The 18,262-nt window shown below is 37.2% G+C and overlaps 1 protein-coding gene across 1 annotated transcript; it reads right to left on the reverse strand.

Moving 5' to 3' along the window:
• Window positions 1-90: 90 nt before the first annotated feature.
• Window positions 91-18,226, reverse strand: GFM2 (GTP dependent ribosome recycling factor mitochondrial 2). Its single transcript, XM_059836482.1, has 22 exons — window positions 18,095-18,226; window positions 17,801-17,881; window positions 17,433-17,522; window positions 16,804-16,888; window positions 15,755-15,800; window positions 14,698-14,795; window positions 13,532-13,657; window positions 13,040-13,128; window positions 10,659-10,747; window positions 10,368-10,428; window positions 10,086-10,271; window positions 8,192-8,272; window positions 7,317-7,465; window positions 6,642-6,782; window positions 6,462-6,561; window positions 5,742-5,931; window positions 4,471-4,547; window positions 3,856-3,994; window positions 3,552-3,737; window positions 1,907-2,022; window positions 1,482-1,664; window positions 91-1,033 (listed from the first exon to the last, which is right to left on the reverse strand). The coding sequence occupies exons 3-22, from the start codon at window positions 17,493-17,495 to the stop codon at window positions 905-907; spliced, it is 2,334 nt and encodes a 777-aa protein (XP_059692465.1). The 5' UTR covers window positions 17,496-17,522; window positions 17,801-17,881; window positions 18,095-18,226; the 3' UTR covers window positions 91-904.
• Between the last annotated feature and the right edge of the window lie 36 nt (window positions 18,227-18,262).

Here is an 18,262-nt window from a genome sequence, read left to right on the forward strand (position 1 = left end):
AGGGATTCTTCACTGTGAAATCATGAAACTTGATACCATAGAGTTACTAGTTCTGTACACTCTATGGCTGAAAAAAATAAAGCTAAGACATTATTTAAATTCGGAGCAAACTATCTTTATTTCAAAGTATCACTTGCCCCTTTTCTAGGTAACCAGATAATTGCAACCCATAGCAAATCAGAACCATTACAGCTTAATTCACTAATTCCAAAAGGTAAACAAATAAATCCTTTCTCAACATACTGCAGGGTGGTAGGTAGGAGTTAGTCCTGGAAAAATTGCCTTTCTTGGTTTTTTTGGGGTTTTTTTTTGGTTTGTTTTTTGCGCACAGATCCTACTTGATTTGCAGAAGTATCCATTTCACTTACTTGCTAAACTCAGGTAGAAATTACACCCTGTCCTGAACTCTGGTTCATAACTGGTTTCTGCCAGTAGAAGTAATACCTCTAAGTTGTACAATGTAAAGCGCTTATTAACCATATCCTTTTGTACAGATGAAAAGAAATCAAGATACAGAGTGCTAAAACTGTAAAGTTATTTCAGTGATAAACAAAACTTCCACAAACTTTATTTACTAGATAAGGAAAACAGTCCCAGTGGCACATTAAGGTGGACTTAGTGCTCATTTCTGTGAAGACGATTTGCATCACTTCTCATTACAAATGTCTGCAAGATAAGAATATGCAGAGCAATAATTTGTGGTTGCATCATTGCTTTGCAATCATGAGGTTATGCCAGCAGAGCAGAGTCTCTTTGAACCTTCCTCCCTGGACAGTTAAAAGCAGTCTGTTCATACAGCTGCTAACTCATTTGCCATCACCAGGTGGTCCCAGACGAACACACTGGCGTACATATGAAAATATTTAACAGGAGGACAGAAAACACTGTTCCTAGAGAGTAAAGATCACACCAACCCCATCCTCCTCTGAAGAAGTGCACTTTGCTCTTGACTGCTCAGGGCTTGATAACTGGCAAGCTCCAATGTGAAGGTTGCTGAGCCTGATGTTAGAGAACGCAGAACTGTTGAGTAGCCCTGGACAAAATGGAGAATACACATCACTCAAGTTGGAATAAGGGGAAGATAAGTTAGCACAGGAAGCTGCTTAGACCACAGAGACAGAAAAAAATGAGTGTGAGAAGTATACTGCAGTGTACTAGTAAATTAACTTTCCAATATTACTGTATTAGAATTGCAACACATTCATGAGTCAATAATCTTTTTAAAAGCTGTTCTCCATAAAAGCTATTTTAGTAGTATTTACTAGTTCTCTAGCTTACAGCTGAATACATGCTGGTTTAGCAATCTGAATCTGGCAACTCAATTTGAGGACACATTCTTCTGACCCTCAATAATTAAAATACAATTTAAAAAATCCATTCTAAATTTACTTATCCATAACTAAGGAAAAGTAAACTGAAGTGAAATATCATAAAGCATATAAAAAAAGATCAATTTTATCATTGGTAAGGTAATCACATACCATCATTTCTGCTAGTGGAACAGCAGCGACTACAACTCTGTTATCTTGACGAGACTGGATTTCCTGAATATTACCTCTCCGCTGTGCAAGATCAGCAAGTGCTGCACTGAGATGATCTTCACTTACTGTGATTTCTAGGTTCATCAGGGGCTCCAGTATTTGTATACCAGCTTTTTTTAAAGCCTACATGGAAAGGAAGGAAGTTATGCTGATGTACTCCTATGGGCTTTTTAAAGTAAAATTGACTTAAGTACTTGTATCACTGAAGCTGACTCAAACTCTCTACTTGCAAAAGCTGTAAATTCCCCAGCAAGGGAATTACTAGGGCATGCAAAGAGGAACAATAACCAGATATTGATACACATGTATTTTCCCAGCAGTAGATCATGCCACTGTGTTTACAGCAGCTTACAGATTAACTGTACCTTTTGCAAGCAACGGGAGACACAGGCTGATACCATTGTGTGCGAGGTGTCTGGGTGCACTGTCAGTGATTGCACTGTCACATCTATATCTTGAACTGGGAATCCAAGCAGAGGACCTGGGTAGGACCATGAAGAAGAGATAAAAACAAAAACAAAAACAAAACAAAAAGCTAATTTGTTTTCAGAATATTAAGACACATGCAAAAATTTTTCAGAATTAACTTGAAGTTTCTCACTTTCCTCTTTGCTCTTTCCTTTCCTGTCCTCTCCCCAGGGGTGTGGTTACTGGTCATGTTCCTCATTGAGAGGTTTTGTCACTACCTAACTTTACCAAAAGAGACAAAGGAATGCAGACTCGTACTTTCTTACTCTCTATCAAAAGCACAGATAAAAACACAAAAAGCACAGAACCAGAACCTCCTGAATATACTTATCCAGACAACCATTGCCAGAAAGCTATTTTTAAATACATTTTATTTTCTAAAATGAGTCTCTTGAGCAATCATTTAAGAAAGCAGGGAAAACTTCTGTTTAACCAGAAGACAGAATACTTTCTCTATTTTTCTTTTGAACACAATATAATTACAGCAATGCCTGATACTAACACATAACCAAAATTCCAGGGGTAATTCGATTCCATAAAGGATAAACTAGTGTCCTAGGCAGATTACATCCAACCCAGGACTCTCAACAAGACCAAACTGTCTTAGATTAGATATGAGACCTGAACCATATCTGAGAAAAGAAACATCACTTTTTTTTTAATGGAGAACATGGCCAGGTATTTTTATTTTTTTAAAGCACTTAATGGCATCAATTTTAGGCTGGAGACTGCACAGTTCTGAAGTTTCTTCGAGAAGCATAAAGAACGCACATGGTTAAGACATTCCACAGCCAAAGATGTGAAATGCTTTAAAATTCCACAGAACACATATGAAAAATCACTTCTTGCTGGTTCTTAAATTCTCCTTTGTTAATCCACAACCTATTGATTTTACTGTAAGGCAGTTTTTTGCCCACAGGCTACTTAAGACCTCCTATTTTTAATTAAAAGTCAAGGACACTTTTAATTTATTCAAGGGTACTTCAATCCTTTAGAAAACACAGACTTTCCAATTAGGTAAAGCTTTTTACTGAAAACTCAAGGGTTTAGCATATTTGAAAATAAATAAAACGCATTACTAACAGTAATAGAAGTGTAATACATGCTGGTCTATGGAAGTATTTCTGTTATATCACTATGGTTTACATGATGTAATGCCTTATCACATGCCTTGGTTTACATGATGTAATACCTTATCACATTATTTACTTTACATGAAGTAAATGCCTTATCTCTTATACCACATGAAAAAATACACCAAAAGAACTCCAAGCCCACTGTTGAGTGACTGCGAAGACAACAATCTTAAAAGCAAACAAAAGGCATGCTATCTTCCATTCCAGGCAGAGAGAAAAAGATGTCTGGCAATTTTTATAGTAGAATTTTTTTGTAGTTTTTGTCATTTTCCCTTGTACCTTACATATACATTAGTCATACGTATATGTACTATCTTTTTTTCAAGCTACCAAGCAGTTTTTCCTTCCAAAAATTGCTTCTTACAAAAATATTAGACCAGTACAGCTGACATAACATATCCTTTACCTTGAATGCATGAATTTGTGATTCCATTTTCTATAGCTCCTTGGAGTTCTTTGGGCAGTAATTCACTGACACTCTCAGCATAGCTGATGATGGGTTTTGTTGCTGCCCCTTCTCCTGATGCGGGCCTCACCTCTATCTCTGCAGTTACACAGTGTCGTTTATCACCTACTGTTTTGTCCAATACATCTGCAGGGGGAGGAAAAAAAAATACGTAAAATTCATCTGAAAGCTACTCATTTATCATTTAAAGTAAATCAAGCTACAAAACCAGAAACAAGATGTTCCTTGCATTCACACATTTTACCTGTAGCATGGGCAGCATTTAAGATGGTTTCTCGGTATGCTATTTGAAGAGGTCCCAAATAAGTCTCAATTCCATATTCACGTTTGATTCGGTCATGAATAATTTCTATGTGTAGTTCTCCCATGCCACAGAGGATAGTCTGGTGAGAAGATAATTAAGAGAGAAGTGGGAAAACATGCAAAACTCAGGTTTTAATACAAATTCATTAAGCAATGACTTGCATTCTTCAAATTGTCTCTTAAAAATGCTTCTAATGGCCATAATACTTCAAATTCTAAGGACCCTAGACATTGCTCTAGGTCATCTAACATAAACACTATTTAAGTGAGAGTGTTGTTACATAATAAAAAAGATAACACCTAACCTTAAAGACTACGTAATTCAAACCTTTTTCAGTACAGAATTGTCAAAAACATGCAGAGCACGGGATGACTTCCTCTGTTCTGTAAAGCACAAGTGCTGAAGACTCCATTTTAGTTTCATACAGTTATCATAGGAACATTCAGAGAGTCCTTTTTAATCAAGAACATCTCAAAATGCAAATGAACTAAGTAAAGTGTGGTCTCAATGTTCTAAAATAATGTTCTAAGATGAGCAATAGAAGATTCATCTTACTTGTCCTGTGTCAGGATCTGGCTTCACTTTTAAACTTGGATCTTCACGCTGAAGGCAGTTCAATGCATTATCCAAGTCTGTACAGAAATATCAAACATTTTATCTGAAGCGAATTCAGTAATTTGAAGATCAAAGTAAATGCCTAAATATCACTTTCCTCAAAACAAGCAAAAGAATCCTAGGGAAGCATAGATTTTGACAAAAAAAATGTCAGGTCAAATTACAAGTAACCAGCAACTTCTGATTTTATCACACAAATTAATTGTGCTACAAAGTACTTGAATTTAATTATTATATATACTATTTTCAGAGTGATATTTTGTGTTTCTATGAAGACAGACTGGAATCTACAAAGTATTCATGAAGCCAGCAAATAACTGGCTAAGAAAAATGTCAACTCTTACATTATTTACTTAAGTACTTCAAGATGAGTTTGACATGAAATGGTCTAAATGAAAATGTTTATCATTTTTTATACAGGGTTTGAGGTTTTTTCTGATTACCCATTATCTTAACTGGTGAGGAAAGCAGGAGAATGATGAACCAAGCGCCAAGACTGCATTCATCATACCTTACAGTCTTTGGGGGGAAAAAAGCAACAAAAGTAAACACACAAAAGCAAACTAAAACATCCAAACACCACAAAATCAGTAACACCTTATAACCCAGTGGTTCAGCCTGTAGACATGTTGCTCCAAATCTCTTTTCTACCTTACTCCATTCTGTCACAGTACACTGGTACTTCTCCTCCTCCTCTTCACCCCCAAAGAAGCTCAGCTTTGTTAGAACAAAGATACAGAATTTAAAGGGTATTTCTAAAAAGAGTCATATTACCAAGCCATCTGGTACAGGTACTGTTGAGAAAGACAGTAAGATTACAGGACTGTAAGGATGCAAGGATGAACCCTAACTAGATGCAGAGAATTCTTAGTATATAAAGACTTTATAGAGTAAAACTGAGTGCCAGCTGAAAAAAACCCCACATTTCAAGGTTATTTGCACTCTGGACACTATGTACAGCCCATCACTGTAACTGCAGCAAAACTCAGAGTAAGTACCTTGATCCTTCTATTTCTAAATGAAGAACTACTACTTTTCTAGACGCAAAAACTAGAAAAGTAGTAGTACCACTGCTTGATGCAGTAATAGCAAAGGACAATCATGATCTGAAGTATACCCTCAGTATAAAAAACACCAGACAGAACCATACTACATCACCGAGCTGTTCAGTTTGTTGAACTCACTCATCCATTTAGGTGGCTGCATTGTACCTTGTTGTCTGGCCATTGAAGGTGGTTCAATGGTACAGAAGAAGACAGGCTCAGGGATCTCAACACCTGCCAGCAGAAGACTGTCTACACTACTCCCAGACCTCTTCTTTTCCCCAGCATCCCTTCCAGCTCGGCGTGCTGCAGCAACAGCTGAAGCCTTTGATGACACTATGGTATCTCCAGTGGCACTCTACAGATCAACACAGGAAGTGGTGTGAAAAAAAAAAAACAACCCCAAACTCAAAATGTATGCCAAAGCTGGTTACATTTTAGAAAATCTGTGTAAATTACATTGATGCAGCCTATTCAGACAGTAAGAAATTATTAAACTAATAGAAGCAAACACAAAACACATTTATTTGAACTTGAGACTGTTCCTTTTGAGTAACTGATTCAGACCATCATTCCCCTTCTTTACAGGACGTATCTTCATGACATTACCCTGTATTTTAAGAGTTACAGTATTAATACCAGCCCAACCCTAACAAAATACACCTTCATCTTTCAGTCTTTTCCAATACACACTGTAGTTTCCAGGTCAATTACTAATATTTGTAGACTGTGGTATTTAATTTTGGGAGGAAGTACATCTAAATGTACTTCAAATAAAGCAAGTTTACATATGTCACCAGAATCAAGAACATCAGAGATATGGTATCATAGAAGTAGAAAGCACACTAGTGAAACAAGCTCCTTTACAGTATCCGTATTTTTCATTACCTGTTTTAACCCAACAGTCAGAGCAATGTTGCCAGGCATTAGTGATGGTATTTCAATTTGCTGATCAGCAAAAGGCAGGAGCAGCCGGCTCATTCTCTCCCTGAAAATTAAATTCTCTGTTACTCAGGACTTTAACAGGCATTCCAATACTACATTGAACCACACCTCTATCTTACTCACGTGCAGCTTTTGTTAATATTATATACAGCTGACTGAGGTTTCAATGAACCTGAGTAAACACGAACAAAAACTAGTGGTCCGCGACATCTATCATGAAGAACTTTGAATGCCAGTGCACACAGGTCATCCTTGTACCACTGTCTGCAAAATAAAAAGCACAACAAAAAGCATACTTGTAGGATTAATCCACTCATACTCACATTTACCTAAAGTTTCACTCATTTAAGAGGTGATATGCTTCTTACTGCAATGTTAATGGAGGCAGATTTTCAAAAACTGTAATTTGTACCAAAAAATAATAATCTAAGCAGTTCCACCTCCAATAGGACATGTTATGTAAGATGTTATGTGATTCAGACAACACTAAACAGGATTCCTAGATGATGTTTTTGTGAAATGACAATGTCCTCAGATTAAAAAAAGACAAAAGAACTCCAAAGTCCAAGTCTGACAGTTGGAGATAAATGCATCCAATTCCAGTAGAACTGACCAAAGCAGGTTCAGTACTCAAGTGTATTTTTCTGTCCACACATCTCTACTATTATTTAATACCAAAAGACAGTAAATATTTTTTTTAAATGAATGCTTTGTTAATATATTTCATTTTCTTCTTTTGTGTTTTCCTACTTATCTTTCCTTCTTTTTTTCTGAATCCCCTTTTTTGCCTGTACTTACAGAAACTCATATGAACGCTCATTAGGTGCAGGCAAGTACAAAGTAATAGCATCCAGTAATGGCTGCACCCCTTTGTTCTTCAGCGCACTGCCACAGAGGACAGGGACAGCCTTCTGAGCTAGCGTGATTCTGCGGATAGCAGACTGCAGCTGCAAAATAATAATTATTTTCTGTTAATACATGATCTACAATTTAGTTTCACTCCAGCTATTAGATACTGCTAACCAATCTCCAAAAAGCTAAAAAGTATGTTTGTAAATACAACATCACTCATCCAAAATCCTTTCACTGCTTTTAGCAAGCTCCAAACCATAGATCCAAACATTTAGATGCTTAAACAGAAGACACTGGTTTTAAGATTTCTAAATATTTCACACAAATCTGATGCTGTTCTTGTAATAACAATTCTTTGAATTCAGTGTAAGTATATTCAGTTGTAACTCACCGCTTTCAACATGCATTGTCTAAAGATCCAACCATTTCAAAGTAGCTGAGAGGCTATCTTTATTAGTGAGAATCAGCAGCTCAGTCACAAACTGCATTAAGTCTACATGAAAGTTCCATTCACCGTTCCCTAAACTCTTTTGTAGCAGTCTAACTTTCAAAAAAAAGAAAACCCCACCTTCCTGAATAAATGTACCCAACTTTTAAAATAAAGCCTACCATGCCTAAGAATCATAGCATATCTTTATAAAATTCCTACTAACTCTGAATATATTGTTCTAAATCCACACTACTGTTAGTTTACTGAGTAAAATGATGTGATCTCATTTTATTGAGAAATCTACAAAATCATAATTTGCATGTGTCAAAGGAAGAATAACACAAACCCTTGCAATAAGAGCTAGTAAACACTTCTAAATGTAAAAAAATACCTTGTCAGCTGGTATTAAGTCAAAATTTTCAATATTTTCTCCTAGAACCAGTTCAGCAAATTCATCATCCAGATCTGCAACCTTCAAAAGAATAATTCTTTATTATTTGGCATACAGCAGTTTCACAGAAAAGTTAGATTTTACTTACTTAGAATATATAGCTAAACAGAGCAGAAACAAAGCCTTTAAAGACATCAGCAATTATAAACTCAGATCATATAAAATTATGGAAATTAAGGCTGCAAGAAAGGATGGGGGGGAAAAAAATCCCCTTATAAAGCTGCTGTCAAGCAAGACATCAATGAGAGAGAGAATGCTAGTACTTTTCCATGAAATGGAAAAAACCTTTAGCCATACAGTGACAGCCATGAAGGGTTTAACAGATGTAATTCAGTCCTGCAAACATGGGGAAACCTGAAGTAAGCAGCAAACAACCTTTACAAGCCAAGAGATAAAGCTGGAAAAAACAGACAAGCATCATGGCATTTTGGCCTTCTTCATGTCAAGGGTTTGTAGGTCCAAGAGCATGTCTCTGTTTTCAAACTGTACCAGTTGGCTTGACATGCAACTTAACTCCTTAAACGTCTAACATACATCCCTGCACTGTCACAGACACAGGACATCCAAGCACAGGAAAGCAGGAAAGCATTTTGCCCTCTCTATTGACTACACACCAATTGGCCAAATTCTGAAATAAACTCTTGACAAGCAATTAGAAGTCTTAGCAAGTTAATAGTTAAAACATGAGAGATAAAGGAAATAGTTCATTTAATTAGGTGAAAGTAACATGTGCAAATGTCCAATATTCAAAATGCCACAATCCCTGTAAAATGATAAGGAATATTAACAGCATAGAAAGCATTTCAAAAAATATTTTACAAACACAAGGTTATCTCAATTATCACACTACTGGTCCACCCCTTCCTCCTTCAGGAAGGGCCCAGAAAACAAAGGGGAAAAAATCAACACTGTTCTTACAAACCTTTCTACATGACAACGTATTTCTTAAGAAAAAAGGCTGGGTATTAACACTGCCATTTTAAAACCTACTAAGTTTGAAAAACAGATTGTGTATATGTTCTATTAAACTCAGAGCAATATAAAATAGATCTCTCCAATTTCAAAGGAAACTGAGAGCTACCATAATCTGTTTATGCACTTGCACAATGTTATTCAAAGCTGTGTGGAAGGCAGCCCTTCCAACAAAAAGGATTGATTTATTATTGGATTGAGCTGCTTCTAATACAGCATTTAGTGCCATTCTGACAAGGCTGCAACATCCCATCCAGCTTTTAGCTGTCACTTCAGAAGAGTATGGATACCCTGCAGGTTTCAAATCACATCTGTCATGTTTCATGTGAATGTACCAAATATATTTTGGCATCTAAGACAGTAGAAACACTATCTGCTTTTAGCTTCCCCAGCACAAAAGAGACTGACAAATTGTAGGAACTCCATTGGAAAACCACTATTGGGGCTGGAGCGCAGCTGGAGGCCCAGAGAGATGGGTTTGTCTGACCTGGAGAAGCTAAATCAGGATGCAAATACTGTCTCTTACTATTTGAACTAGCGGTAGTGGCGCTGCTTCAGGGAAAACAGAATCAGATTCTCCTCAGAGGTACACAAGGAAAGCAGAAACACGGCAGTCCCAGCTTGCGCCACGGTAAAATCCCACTGGACATAAAGAAATTATGGTCAAGCACTGGGACAGGCTGCCTACAGAGAATCATCATCCTTTGACTTGAAAACTCAACTGAACAAGCCTGAACAAGTCAACCTGATGCTTTAAGCAGATCACTTAATCAGACACTTCCAGAGGTCTCTTTCAGCCTACTTTTCCAACTGCTCTGAGTAATGGTTTTAAATATATTATGTATTTACTTTAGAACTTTACTTGTTCTATTAAGGTATTTCTTGCATCCTGAACTTCTTGGAACAGGTTTGGATCATCAGTCTCCAGCAGCAGCTTTTGCTCAAAATTTTTTCCATCATCCACATCAGAAGTAGGTTTCCAAATTATTTGCTCCTTAGTCACAATATCAACCAGTCCTCTGAAGGTCTTGGCTTCCCCAATAGGCAACTGCAAATCGAACATAGACTTTAGACAGATGCAAAAAAATTAAGAAAGTAGTTCTATTCAAAAGATATTAAACAAGCATTTAATTTCTAAGCTTACCTGTAACAGTAAAGGTTTTGTCTTCAACTTTTGTTTGATGCTCTCAACAGCATATGTAAAACTACAGAAAGAGACACTAAGTTAAACAAAACTTTACGAAATTAGTATGATAGGCTACCGTTCCCTATTTACTGCAAAAATTACTTTTAGAATTATACAAAAATATGCATTTACATAACCAAAGAAGTATATAGTATTAACATAAGTATTAACATAATTGTGTTGCTCTATGCTTAACTAGACATTCTCTTATAAGCTTCTTAACAATGAATAAAATAACTGCCTGAATACCTTGCCCTGCTTTTGTCCATCTTGTTTAAAAAGCAAATTCGTGGTATCTGGTGTTTGTCTGCTTGTCTCCAGACTGTCAGAGTTTGTGCCTAAAGCAAAAGACAAAATTGAAACATTAGTGTCAACAGCTGAGCTACATGTTTCCCAACAGCACTGAAGGTCTGACTTGAGAGTAGAGAAGGGAGCTGTGCTGTGTACTGTGACAATCCCATACCTAGCATCACAGATGAACTCCAAAAGCAGCTTTGTCTTACCTTGTCTCTCGGCTGTTGTCACTTCCTTTCCTGCACTAAGGGCATGCAGGCATAGTGGCAAGGGAATGTGAAGAAAACTAAGCGTTATGGGGGGCATATATGGGGAAAACTCTGTAATGTAGTGACTTTATGCTTTATTGCCAAATTACTTAGGCACACACAGGCGAACCTTTTTATGGCTACACATCCAACACTAAAAACTGCTGTGGTTTTAACAGTAATTTGTGCACTGCTGAGCCATTTATCATATGTATTTTTATTTGAAAATTAAAGCAGGTATATAGAAAAATTAGTTCAGATTCAGTAATAGTCTCTTATCACTACATGGAATAATGCATGAATTTGCTACAGAGTTTTAGAAAAAAACAAGCAGGTCTAATTGCTTTGTTTTTGAGGGTGGAGGCTATTACTCAGTTCAGGTTCATATTTAATGGTACCTAAATGTTTTCCAGTAGCAAGTTAAATAATGTGGCTTACAGAGTTAGTCAATGTGATTAAGAGTTTCCTCATCCAGGAAAAATGTATGTCCCATGCAAGAGGGATTGCACATGTACTTTTTTACAGAATTGAACTACTGAAACATCTCATGCTGTAAAAAGTCCAGTTCTAGCCTGCCTTCACTTTTTCTAGACTCTGTTAAAAAGGCCACTGGGGAGGGAGAAAACCTGCCTGAAAATTATCTATTTTCTTCATGAAAAGTGAAAATGAGAAATTGGCCTGTATTAATTTCATTCCATTTGTGGAGCTAGTCAGAAGCATTCACCTCAATCAACATTTGTAAGACAGCAACAACACAAAAAAAAATTCCAAACTTACAATGGTAATCACACTTGCTGCTCATTACCATGGAAATTCCTGTGCACTACAAGATTTAAAATTAAATGCTCAGCTTCCTGAAGCTAAATTTTCATAAAAGCATTGAGAGAGCTAATACAGAGAAAAATCTCTGTATATTATTTCAGCCTGATTAAAGTCATTAAACGCTGCAGGAAAATAACTGAGTGACTGGAGGTATAATCAGAGAAAACTGAGAAGACACGTTCACCCTCTAAGAGAATTTATAACTGTGGAAACTACAGGGTGAGATGCAGTTGCTATTCGCCAGATAGGATGTGGTCAGCATGCCTGACTTCCCACACACAATATATGCTGAGTAGAGTGAAGACACTGCGTCCAGGTTCTGTTTAAATCCTTGCAAGAGGGGGAACTCCGTGGTACCGTATAGCTGGTAAACCACATAGCAGCTGTCAACCAAGGGAGAAAAAAATAAAATTTCTTGCTGTTGAACCAGGAACCGTGGCAAGGTCACTGACATACACCTCCATTTTAAAAGTGACCTTAGATGTAACACTGATAGTACCCAGCTAGAAGGTATGACCACTCCCACTGAACATGATGCATGACTACAGTCACTGAAGCTCCACCTGAACACAAAAATAGTATTAAAGTAAATTAAAAATGGGCAGAAGTTGTCTCCTGGGAACTTCTGGGATCAGTCAACAGGCTGAACTTGTCTTCATTCCTACAGCGACATCTATTGGGTAAGAACTGTACTCTATCCATGCTGAATGACTACCTCAAGCTAGCTTTGGTTAGGGATTAGAGCTGGTTAGCATATTGCTTTGAAGACACTTTTGCAGCCAAATGCTATTACCAAAAGTCTTCAAACCTTAACCTGTCACAGTTTTCAATTACATTAATGAGGAGTGCTATTTCATAAACTGTTACTTCTTAGTCCTGTAAGGGTGCTAACAGTTGCTAGCAGCAGGTAACATACTGCACTTTGAAGGCCCAGGGTTTCTCTTAACCTGCTGGCATGTCTCCCTGGATCGTTCCCGAGGCACCAAAAGATCAATTAAAGACCTTTTAGGAGGGTGTCTTTCTGTTTGCATACGACCCTGGACAAGGTAGTTGATCCATGCTCTGATCCAATGGACCATTCAGTGAAGGGTCCCTGGGTCCTCATAATGGAACACTGACAGACTGAATCGGGCACAAGGATTTTGTCTTTCCTGGGGAACTGAAAGACTAAACAAACACAAAGGGTTTGAGAAAATTTCTCCCCTTTATCATGACAGACTGCACACACACACACACACACACACAAAAATTAACAGCTGGTTTTACCTCAACACCAGCTGAAGCATCAAATACCGCTACTGCTCCATCCAGGACTCTCAAACAACGCTCAACTTCCACTGTGAAGTCCACATGGCCTAAAAAACAATTTTCCTTTTATACCATCATAATTCAAACAGGCACCATTAATATGTCATTACACATTAAACAACATTTTTTTTCTTTCAAATCAAGTTAAAACAGCTTTTTCTTTACTTGCAGAGAAATACATTTATCAGTCTTTGGAATAAACAAGACTATTATAATGCAATCCTAGAAATGAGAACAATTTAATGTGGAAACACCTGACCTCCCTTTATATAAGCTAGATTTGGAATCAGAAAGCAATAATTATCCAAAGCTGAACAGAGTTTAGTATAGGTTTTTATTGATGCAATTAAACCAATTAAATTTTGCACCACATTTAAGACAAAGACACTCTGTGACACTCCACCTCACCCTCTCTCCCTTCATAATATGAGTGCAACTAAACAACAGTACCTGGGGTGTCAATCAGATTGATTCTGTAGTCCTTCCAGTCAAATGTAACAGCAGCAGACTGAATGGTAATACCACGTTCTCGCTCTTGTGCCATAAAATCTGTCACTGTGTCTCCATCATCAACATCTACAAACAGAAAACAGGATTGGGTAGGCAATCAATTCAAAATCTGAAATTGTCTTTGAATACAGATGTCAAGAGAGAGTTGGAAATAGTCCCTTTTACATATATATATATATATATATATATATATATATATATATATATATTTGTGAGCCATGAAAATTAGTCTTTTTGAAAACATTACAATGTCAGGTTATTTACTCAGGCTCCCTTTCCTAGGAATAAATGCCCTGCAAGTGAAAGACAAGCAATTCCAACAACCTTTTTATTTTTCTTAATCCCAGTAACACCATGAGCATCTTAAAAACTAAGCAAAGTCCAAAATCATGAACAAACAACTTTAAAAAACCTGGCTGCACTCACTGTATGGAATGTGACTGGCATTTCAAAATTTGGTAATCAAAAGGTAATTAAGTCAAAAGTAAAGTAAAAACAAACAAACCACCAAGTAAGAGGTTGGGCTTTGTTTACTTTTTAATAACAAGAGAAGCAGTTCACATTTTTAAATTAGCAGGATCCCAAGTTCAACTGCTTCACAAGCCGAACATCTTCTATCAGTCATATACAGCTGAGAACAGGGTATAAAACTGAAAATGTCAAAACAAAACACAAACAGAGGCTGCTGTGACCATTGCAATCTTGAAGAATTCTATTAAACTTGCTGCATCAAAGAAGTCTTTCTGTGTTATGGGTTTCAAAAGAAATATACTTTTTCTTACTCTGCCCTCTTCATAGGTCAAAAGAAAACTCAACAAACTACTTTACCAGAATGGCCAATTAGCAATCAGCAAAATAATGAGATTCTGTAATTAAATGTTAAACAAAACATAACATGCTGAAAGTAAAAAAAAAATATCAACCTATGATATCTGAAATCAAAACTGCCTTAATGCAAAAAGGAACAGGCATTAAAATTCAATTAAACTGCAGCACAACTTTGGAACAACTGCAGAGACATGAAGTATTCCGCCAGCAACTGAACTGCATGTAATTGTACACTATATATTTCTTAAACCTACTGAAATACAAAAAGCTTTTCTAACCTCCAAGTGTTCTTATATATCCAGAATAATACAGCATCCTCTCTGTTGTCGTAGTTTTGCCTGCATCAATGTGGGCCATAATGCCAATGTTTCGGATTCTGCATAAAGTGAAAACATTGCAGTTAGTGCAGTAATTTTTTAAGCCTTATGATAATTCTTATTTGCATAGTTAATATTCCCAAAGAACAGCACATCAGATTAATAGCATTGTTTCTCTGCTGCATATCTGATATACTGTACACTCTAACACTGAAAAATGTCAGTATTGATATGGTGGATTTTCTTCAAATCAATAATACTGAACAGTGTTGCAACAGGTTTCCAAGCTCCACTTCACGGAAGGCCCCCTCTTGGGATCATGCTCACCCATCTGCCCTCCCGACAAACAGAAACAGTCTCTCCCCTCTCTTGTCCATTCCAATCCCTGGTGCTGTAAACAACCTATTGCATATATACGCTTTACACCCCAAATACAACACACCCAAGTTCCCATGAAGCTGTCCTTGATCCGGTTCAGCCTACTCTTCCTTCCTGAAGGACCTCACCAGCAGCTTCCAGAACTGCTTTACTTGTTTTGTGCAACACAGGCTTGTGATCAGCCCCCATGTTCACCGTTAATGCTGGGCTGACCTCACCCTCAGGTACACACTACCCTTCCAAGAGAACTTCAGCCCTAAGGCACTTCTCTGGCAGCTTAGTCCCCAAATGCCTTGCCCTCATAAACATGCCATGCAAACAAAGCACATAGCCCTGCCCATCACAGGGTCTAGTTGCCAAGACATCCTTTCCCCTTCTTCAACCTCCCAGCTATACCATGGATTTGGACCTTCCCTAACAGCCTGGTTTTAGTTATGATGGTGCAAGCAAGAGACAACGCAGTACCTCTGTGCCACCAGCAAGCACTCTCTATTGAAATGCCACAAGGGTAAAAGTAAGCAAGTACTAACTTCATATTAAACATGCACATCAGACAGGTATAGGAACAACCTACAATTTCTTTATCCCATCAACTGTTCTGACTGAAGTTACATCCCAACAATAAACTAGCTTGATGTACCTGGATATATGAGGATTAATGACAGAATGCAGAGACTTAACATCTCCTGGAAACAAAAAAAAAAAAAAAAAGAAACAACTTTTCAGACAGAACCCAATGCAGAAATATATTTAAGAAAATTTCTAAAAATCTTATTAAAAAAAAAAGATTCAGGGCCACAAGTCATGACAATCTGTAATCTCTACCACCTCAATTTTTTAGAGATATGAACCTAATTTTAAATAAACCTCTCCCCCCCTCAAAAAAAGAGAAATGCTTGAGAAAACAGCTGTAATTTAGAAAGAAGAGAGAAAAGGCAACACAGGAAAGCATCATCATCCTACTCTGCAGAAGCACACCTCAGTTCAAGACAACTGTAATGCTGACATTAATTTGAACTGGTGATTAGATAATCAATTTGAAAAGTTATTTCTTCTTTAAGCTTTAAAGCTATACAGCATAATTCTCAGGAATAAAAGGTAAGCTGACCTGTGTTGAGAAAATATGGGACTGGAAAACTTTAAAAGCTATTTTCTTGCAAGATACATTCTTTCTCACACAGCTTAGTGACAAAATAGGTTGTCAAGGTAATTTTTTACAAAACTAGCCCAAATTCAGTTATTCATGCTCTTGAAGTTGTGTTTCAGGAAAAAAAGTAGTATAGTTCATCTTTGACAGGCCACACAGAATTCAACAATATTTAAGCTAACATTACTTTACCACCTACAGATCATCTATCTCATCAGAGACACATTGAAGTAACATCTTAAAGGAACCCTTAATGAGGAGTTCCAGCACACTTCACAACTGACCTGACTTCTCATAACATGTACCTTTGCTTATTATTGTTTTCTAAAGGCTACACTGTGAATCTACTGAGAAAGGAGCAGCAACACTCTTCAGTCCCTGAGCCATCTAAGTGCTCTACTTATATTTCATGCATTAAATTCTATAAAGAATGACCAAAAGAATACAATAAAACAGAAAGCGTACAGAAATAAAAAGTCCTTTTTGATTTTATTCCCTTTTAAATTAATCCTTACTATAAAGAAAATAGCATAAACTTATACCTGGTGGAGAACTGTAGTTCCTCAGACTGCAGTTTCGTTGCGTCACACCCGTGACTCTCATTTTTGTATTTCTGAAATACATGTACTTGAAAGAAAAAAGAATCACAGAGAATGTTAATTGTTATGACTAGCTACTTTGCAGCCACATTTCTGGCAGCTGTAGAAAAATAAACTAAAAAAAAAAATCTACAGGAACAGATATTGTTGCTAGATATTTATATAAGGTCAAAACACCAACTATTTAAAAGCAGATGCTTGAAGTTGATGTCCACGCTGAGGTTTAAACCAAAGTTGTTCCAAATAATATTTGAGATATTCAGTAAAAATTTATGGCACCATCAAAATATTTTTCAGTAGCCAAAAAATTTTAAATGCATCTAATTACTTGTGTAAATAATTTAACAATGACAAGAGCTACGCAGTCAAAAAATTTACACAAAATTTACAAATGCAATTCCCAATTCTGAAGTTCCATTCCAGCATGAAAGTACGCATTGTCCAGAGGCCAGCCGTTAAAGACAAAAAAACCCAAACAAAAACCAATACATCAATTAAAAAAAGCTTACTCAGAATAACACAAGTGTTCCCCTTGCTCACAGAGGAAGTATCAAAACTGGGGGAAAGCTTACCTTATTGCACAAACCTGATGACTTCAATGCATTCACTGAAAATTTCCCCATAATTCTCAACATTCTGCCTCCCGTCTCTAAAGCTGTTCCCTGGCAAGAAAAGTAAACATTGTACAAAATGTTTATGACAGGTAATAGGCTAACCATGTTCCTCTGACATAACTCAACCACAAAACTTCATTCTTTTTTATGGGAAATCAGGTTAATATTTTTCAAGTTATTGCTTTGCAAGTTAAATCAGTATCAGATCTGTAATAATAATATTATTAAGCCTTAACAATGCAGCATAAATGCATGCCCACAAACACTAAATACATTTCTCCAGGAAACATTAAAGCAGAATAATGAAAATTAGAGTTTACACTCACTCTCAGATCTTCGATTACTGGTGAGCAAAGTGCATATAGCTTTTCTAGTCTTGAAGAACGAAGGATGACGGGACAAAGCACCTATTTAGGCCAGAAACAACAGAAAATATTAAGTACTATGACCTTTTAAGCATAGCCAAAAAACACTGCAACAAATAGCCAAGTGCAGCAGCGTCAAAGGCATTCCTAGATGGCTGCTGGTTATTTGAGGAGACATCACTGTCCAGTTCCCGTGACTTTCTGCTTCGTAGTAATTCCACAATGAACAGTAAGCGGCTCAGCGCACACGCTCACCTCCACTCCCTCATCTTGCGAGCCGCGCACGTCTCCTGATGGCGCGGGAGCAGTTTGCTGACAGGGGAGCGGGAAGGGCGCGCTGCCTTCACGTTGCCCGTGACGAGTCCCCAAGCCGAGCCCAGCCGAGCCCCGCCAGAAGCCGATCCCCCGAGGCTCTCCGCAAAA

The sequence above is a fragment of the Haemorhous mexicanus genome, chromosome Z, assembly GCF_027477595.1.
Source record: "Haemorhous mexicanus isolate bHaeMex1 chromosome Z, bHaeMex1.pri, whole genome shotgun sequence".
Taxonomy (NCBI): domain Eukaryota; kingdom Metazoa; phylum Chordata; class Aves; order Passeriformes; family Fringillidae; genus Haemorhous; species Haemorhous mexicanus.

Excerpts from the sequence above, each read along its gene's own strand:
- GFM2 (XM_059836482.1), bottom strand. The coding sequence starts at position 17,495 with ATGTTGAGAATTATGGGGAAATTTTCAGTGAATGCATTGAAGTCATCA. Across the intron at positions 16,889-17,432 it reads CATCAGGTTTGTGCAATAAG|TACATGTATTTCAGAAATAC; the intron begins GTAAGCTTTCCC and ends TTTTCTTTCAAG. Across the intron at positions 1,034-1,481 it reads TTCCACTAGCAGAAATGATG|GGCTACTCAACAGTTCTGCG; the intron begins GTATGTGATTAC and ends CATTTTGTCCAG.